At 34.6% G+C, this 7520-nt stretch overlaps 1 protein-coding gene across 2 annotated transcripts in view; it reads right to left on the reverse strand.

Moving 5' to 3' along the window:
- CNTN5 (contactin 5) overlaps window positions 1–6928 on the reverse strand; it is a gene marked incomplete at both ends in the record, with an annotated part of 389481 nt that extends 382553 nt beyond the window's left edge. For both annotated transcript variants that reach the window (XM_082008944.1, XM_082008943.1), the window contains one exon: window positions 6871–6928. In XM_082008944.1, the coding sequence (XP_081865070.1) occupies window positions 6871–6928 (58 nt within the window). The remainder of the gene's footprint in view (window positions 1–6870) is intronic.
- Between the last annotated feature and the right edge of the window lie 592 nt (window positions 6929–7520).

The following is a 7520-nucleotide window of genomic DNA, read 5'->3' on the forward strand; positions in this document are numbered from 1 at the left end:
ACCCATAGTCTGGGCACTTCTCACTGACCCAACACTCAAAACTGTTCATTTCTTCTTAGCCTAAGCTCTCATTGCTATTTTAGGATACTTTTGTAGGTATAGCGTATACACTGCCTTAGCATGAAATGTATATTTTTTCATATCTGCCATTGTTAGGAGTATTTAGTATTTGTTCACCCCTAAACTTGAAAGAGGTCTAACTTCAGATCCTTAATGTTAGAAATTAGGCTGTTTTAGTGCAGGATTCCAGAAAGTAATGAGATTCAGATGGGTTTAGTTACTTTTTACAAGTGGTTGTTGCTGTCTATTTACTATATAAGGAAGAAGACCAATTATTCCCTAACTCAGGCATTTCAATTTAAACATTCAAGTTAAATGAGATGAATCGGGGCCTGCATGGTTTCTGTTTTGTCTGGGTCTTTGTGACAGCTTCTTAACACCAGACTTCTCCCCACTAGCAGGACCTTAAAAAGATGCTTTTATAGTTTTAATACCATTATTTTCCTACTAGCCTATTATCTTTCTATTAGCCCATAAAAGTAAACAAGCAGTCTGAAGTTTCTAAGAAATAAAAAATAAAAAATCAGGTAAAACATCAAGCAAAACAGAATGACTGATTCCTTATTATACTCTGATATAAATGCTAGGTTATGTGACTGCTATGGACATTGGGCATCCTTAGCTCCAACTGATGGAATTTTGAGGTTAAAAGAGATTTAGTCTTTAATATTTTAACCACAAAGATGGAGAGGGATGAACAAACATTTTAATCTAAAACACTATAAGCTGGTAATGCTGATTGACATTTTGACTCCAGGTCAAGATGAGACTCCAGGGGTACAACGTCAGGACTGAATCCCAACAGCATGTCATCTCCAATATAATTCTAAAATGCTGAAGTAGTAGAGCCATTATCCTATTGTGTAATCTTGAAATCAATAGATATTTCTGTGTAAACTGCCAGACAGAAAGGTAAAATCATTATCTTAACACAAAATCATTGTTCATTACATTTTTCTATAAACCTATCAGTAAATACTATGTGATTTACTATCATATCTAATGCAATAGAAAATATTTTAAAAGCACCAGTTTGCAATAGATTGACTCTAAACAGCTTGCCACATTAAGACTTATCCACTAAATAAGAGGAAACACAAAAGTGAGGATAGAAGGTTTCTCCACATAGATGGTAACAGTAGAATGACTGGAATCTATTTTTCATTGGGTACCACAAAATTTTTATGTAAAAAGACTATTTGTCATCCCAGTTCCAAACTGGTGTTAATCTAAGTACCAGCTTGCTAGACAATTGTTTGTATGATTTATAAGAGCTTGTTGTAGGAGGTAGGAACTATTTAATGAACAAACCTAAGTGTACTAAACTGAGAAAATACAGGTAGGTAGGTAAATAAATATGTTCTAGTATGCTAATGATATTAATGGGTGAAATGCTACTGTTATGTTATGAAATATCAATCATTAGTTTAATTCTTGTGCACACAACAATGTTTTTGTTCCGATTCTAATTATTGCTCATATTTACTATGGTCTCAGCGCTGAGAAGACCTAGCACATTGATTACTTCCATGTTAAAATCGAGGCATCTCGTGGTTGTCTAACATTTGGTACCCTGCCAGTTGAAGCACCCTATATCAACATATAAACATATCATTACATAGCTCCAAGCAGGTACAAAAACCTGAATAGTTATTCCATAAATTCTTAAAAACGTAAAATACACACACACAAATCTATACAAGCAAACAGAAGGATTTATCATAAAAATATTTCCTTATGTGTATACTGAAATTGACTTTTTTCATGACCACAACTTTTGCAGTTTTTAACACTCCTGATTGCTTAACACCCTTCAGGATTCTGGCAGCAATAAATAATTTTTACCTCTCCATTCTTCTTTTGCATTCAGAATTATACAAAGTGCAACATTCAGCAGATAAGTGCTTTCCTCCCCAATTCAATTAAGCACTGAATCCAGGACTGAGAATGTGGGTAGCTGGCTACCTTGGATTTCAGCACTGTGACAAATCATTCTTCTCCTGCTTTGCACTGTCTGAAAATGCAGTATTTTGAGATGGGCAGTAGAAAGGATAAGTTTGTTCTGAATTTTCCATTTTACTTGGAACACTGAGAACGTGAGCACCCCAGGCACTAATACTTGCCTAGAGCTCTGTCTTTTGTGCTCAGCTAGCAAAGGTGACAAAGTTGTGTGGTATTTGCTATACTGTCATCAGTGTGAGGCTGGGGGCCAGGGGGAAAGGTGGGTACAGGCTTATCAATGATAAACACTGGTCATTCATGTGTTCATCATTCATTTGGCAGAGAAGCATCCTCTCACATACTGTCCGCTCTGATGTAGGAAGGACGTTGTCTAAAAGTGGTAGGAATAAAACTGAGAAATAGTCCTGGCACTCAGAGTGGTATGCATATCTTATACAGTTTGGTTAATGAGTTTATGAACCTTAGGCTATGAATTTTAATCCTGGCAGTGGCTGCTGGAATTTTGAAAGTCACATATTGAACAGGTTTGAGATGCCTTTTGGAAGCTGATAAGTGCAGATGAGAGACACAATTCCTAAAAGCCTTCAAGTAGCCAGATGGAGAGGGATGGAAATGATAAAAGGCAGATCGCTGCCAGATGTAGGTCGAAACTAGACAGGACACTTGTGTTTCTTCCACATATGCTGTCTTACTTAGGAGCATTTTTTTAAGTGTCCATTCATATCATATTCTAGCAAGCAACTGTTCAGAAAAAAGTCATGCTGTTTTTAATCTTGAGCGCCATACTGAGGGATACAGAGAAAAATTCACTGTTTAGGAAGCCTTTGCTTGGTAGTGAGAATGTTTTATGTGAAAAGAAATGAACAATACATAGAGATGAAGTTTAAGGACAAGTGTTTACCCACTTGGTGCTATGAGCAGTGACCACTGGGTCTCAGAGGTATTGCCTCTATCTTGCATAGCCTTGCTACTTTCATTATATCTGTAATTTTATTAATGCCATGAACTATGAAGTCTTGCAGCAAAAATGAGTCTCACTTTGACCCAATTAACATGCAGCAGGTAATAACATAGAAGTAGTAGCTAAATGGGTAGGGGAACAAAAAGGCATAAGGGATATATGTTAGATTAAAAGAGAATCGGAACTCTATAAATGTCATTCACTCTATTGTGTAATCCTTAGCATATATTTAAACTTTGGAACATCTTGGCACAGGCAGCAATAATTATTAAAAAGAATGACAGGGGCCCTACTCTCAAGCTGGTTTTTGTCAAGTGTCTTACATCTGCAAGTAAAAGTCACAGTTTTACTTTTTCTATTAACTATGAGCTGATAATCTGATGTGATTTTGTTCTGTTTTAACATTATTTCTCCTCTTCCAGAAACATAGAGAGACATACTTATTTGTCTCATTCCAAGGTTAGGGAGTGTTTTTTTAAAACAATGCCTTTCAGCAATATTTAATTCCGGCTTCTCTGAGAAATCAGTGTAAAGAAAACCTTAGCAAATCTAGACAAAGAAAAGGTACTCTGCTTAGCTGTTACTTGTGTGAATCAAGAATAAATAGCTTTTACTATACACATAAAAGCAGATTGCAAAGTGATTGTGGGGAACCAGGACAGTAAAACCCTGTGAACATAGCCCCAGTCCCATTGCACATAGGACAGTGTGTTCCAAATCATAAAGTCATAATTATGCATGAGGAACAAACAGGTGATCAAACCATCCAGAAGACAAAATTGCTGATGCCATACCCTGTATCATTCTATGGTTTCCCACTGAAAAATTAAAATTACACTGGTTAAAATGTCCTAAAAATAGTTTGTAACTATATTTCTATATATATCCTCTCAAGAAAGTTACAAATTGCCAGCAGATTGAATTCTGATGAACTTGATTTAAATTTAAGCTGGCCACCTCTGAACTCACTTCATGTATTATTATTACCGAATCAGATACGAAAGGCTCCTCTGAATTTCAGATTAACAGTTCACCATTGGTAACCTCTTCCCTTACAGTTTGAAGTCTTTCTCTACAGGAAAGCCTCATAGAAAGAAGAAAAAAAACCAAAACAAAACAAAAAACACAAAATAAGGTTTTTCTCCAACTCTCAGTTTAGAAGTGAGGCAGACCATAGGTCTAAAATGACAGCTTTATTCTTCTTCAACTCTAATTTGGACTAAAGAGCAATAATACGCAATAAGAAAAGAAGCAACATATTACCAATCTTAAGACCTTCTTTACATCTGTTAATTTTCAATATTTCATAAATGTAAAGTTTCTGAGAACATGTGTATAACTTTGAGCCGTAGTTCCAGACTACCTTTTGCTTAGTCTAAAATATGCAAACTTGAGTAAAAGACATAATTCAGTCCTCAGTGTTGTATTCAGAAAATAACATATTTTTCTACACCCAGAAGTTATCATCTTCCACATAGCTTAAACACACTTGCATACATTAATGCATAAGCAAAATCCAAAACACCAGGGTCAGCTTTAAGTTCAGAATAATACAGAGTTGACAAAAACTAGAGAGGTCATCTGTTCTCTTCTTGGATGATTTCCCTTACCACTGCAAAATCAATGCAACAATGTAGTACTCTCTTCCAAACACTAGCTGCTGCTAAGATCTGATGATTTAATGGGTAAGTACTGAGTTTTAACACAGCCCAAAACAACAGGAATTGAATGAACTTTATCTTATTGAAGCAGCATCAATATCTATTGCTCTGTTATTAAGAACCGTGCACTCAGGCATCTAACTTACTACGCTGCCTTGAACTGCATCAGCTGTAGGACCTATTTGCAGTTGTAAACACCTTCTAGTGAGTGCTGTAATATAAAAGCAGCTCCAGATGCAGAAAGATGTAATCAAATGTGAAAGGTATGGAGACAGTAAATTACCAGTTACACTGACAATCTAATTAAAATAACTTTGAACCCAATTTTGTTATCTTTGGTTAATTTCAGCTCTTATGGCATTAGATTTTCTAATGAATGATTATTATTTATAAAGTCATTACCAAATTATCTTTGTGTGTGAGAAAAATATATGTTATCACATTATATTCAACAGCATGTGAAAACAAGCACTGCAGTTAAAAATTATTTCTTACAGGAGTCTAAATCTATTCCAGTAATATGGAATAAACCTTTAAGAGTCACAATCAAAATGAAGTATAAAGAGAAGGCTTTAGAAACCATCAGTGATAAGCAGCAAATTAATAGATGAGAGGAACAGTCACTTAATTTTAAACATGATGCTGAATAACTGGTAAGAGTTTTCAGGGTATTATGGTATTTAAAAAAAGTACTTCTGCAAATACTGACTTTCAGTTTAAATTCCAAAGTAGTTACATATTTTAATGCTATATTAGAATTAGTGACTGCTAATGCTCTAAAGCCTTTGCAAGATGTTGTTTTAATATATGTACCTAAACAATGTCTGTGATAAACAGCTGAAGCTCATTCCTGTATGTGCAATTTCAATATAGAGAATTGTCAGTATATGAAATATCTCTCAGAAATTTTGCAGCATGTTATTGTGTTGTGCAGAGTTCAATAATTCTATCTGGAGCAAACTCCACTACTTACAGGTATTCTGGTTAACAGCAGTTGAGGGTAAGGAGATTTTAGCTACGTGAAACCAGCTGCGGGCTCAGGTACATTAATTTCACTATATAATACCTTCTGCCAGATGTTGACTTTTAACTCTTAAAGTTTGCAAGGTAGAAGATATAATTCTTAAGAAGAAATTCTAGATTTGAATTTCTAAAATGCTTCTGAATTTTTCATCAAAGTTCTTGGAAATTGTAACAATAAAAATATAATTTTCAACTTTAAAAAAATTAAAATTGCATTAATTGATGATGGTTGTAAGACACTACTAGTAAAATCACCAAAACAGAAACGTTACCAATGTTGATAGCGTGCCTGACAATACAGGACAAAAAAGAAAAATATTACCTGTCTGAAAGTAATGGACCTCGATAATATAATGAAGCTAGATGTGGCAAACCAGATTAGATCAGACTGTTTCATGTAGGCATCCAAAGCATTTACGCTGACATTCAGAGACACTTTCCTTTATTAAATTCCTGTGTCCAATATCACAGTATTATAGCAAATTAAAATATTTTATTTCATTTGCTTTTACTAAATTTCATCTTGTGATGACACAAAACCAATAAATTTTGGAAGAATTTGAGAAAAGAGTAGCTTAGTCACTGTTAAGAGGCAGTATAAAGGGTAGCATTAAGAAAATGGGGCAGCCAAAAAGATCAATTAGAGACAATATGCTATCAAATTACAAAAATTCTCATGTGAGAAGCTTAAATGATTATTGATTAACTCATTTTATTACTTGCAAAGGTAAAAACAACTAAGCTAATGCCAGGAGAAAATCTTGCAAAAGAAATATACTTACTACACGGACAAAAAGCATAATGATCAATAAAACATAAACAAAATTAAGAAAAAAAGACACAACATCAGAGCATGATCCCAAAGTGAAACATTCTGCAGCAGTTAGTTTTTAGGAAAGCACTGTGTTCATTAATAATTTTCCAATTTCTTTTCCTTTTTTTAATAGTAAAGCTGTCATTGTCTTTTCAAATGAGATATGTAGCTGTCCTCTCTTTTAGAGGTTATTCAGATTTCCGTACAAATTAAGGGCAGATGGACCACACCTGTAAATCTCTTAATATAATTTTTTATAATTTCACCACTCGGGCAACTAATTTTAATAATGTTGTTGGTCTTCTTTGGCATGCTTTTTCATTTTTCTATTTCTGTTTGCAGTTAAGAACCTTGAAACAATGGGCAAAGTTTTCATGTGTTTGATTTACCTGAAAGACAGCCAGTGAGTGACAGAAACAGAAACAGTTTCCATGACAACCACATCATTGGTTGCAAACGTCTTCAGTCCTTCTTTGTGCAGTTGTTAGCAACGCTGACGTTTCTTCATTAAAGCTTATCCTAATGAGACAAAGACAAACCTCTGTTAGGAAAATTAAAAATATCTTCCAATAACATGATAGACAATTCAAAAGACAAAGCTGGTCCTAACGCAATTAGAAGTCTAGTTCCAAAGAACTCTGTACGCACAAGGGCAGGTAGACTGCCAGATAATCAGAGGGATCTTGTTCCAGTAGTTCCTTGTGTTAACAGATGAAAAGTCTGTGGCAGTGCTTTGGAGATAAATATATGGGTATCACCCTAAAGCTGTATGTGTATTGGAGCTTTGAATTTCCAAAAAACAAACTTAGACAGAAGACAGTACACATATCTTTCACAGCAAACATATTCAAAGCATATAGCTTGGCATATGTTCTTATTTTCCTGAAAGCAATATGTTGATACATGGTATAAAGCATTTTAAAAAGCCAGAAACAAAATAATAATTTGCCCTAGGAAAATTCAGGCATTCTTACTACTCGCAGATTGGGTTGAAATAGATTCCAGCTTCTTCCAGTTTACTCGCTGTGTAAAGAATCTA

This window comes from Phaethon aethereus, assembly GCF_964289735.1.
Source record: "Phaethon aethereus genome assembly, chromosome: 1".
Lineage (NCBI taxonomy): Eukaryota > Metazoa > Chordata > Aves > Phaethontiformes > Phaethontidae > Phaethon > Phaethon aethereus.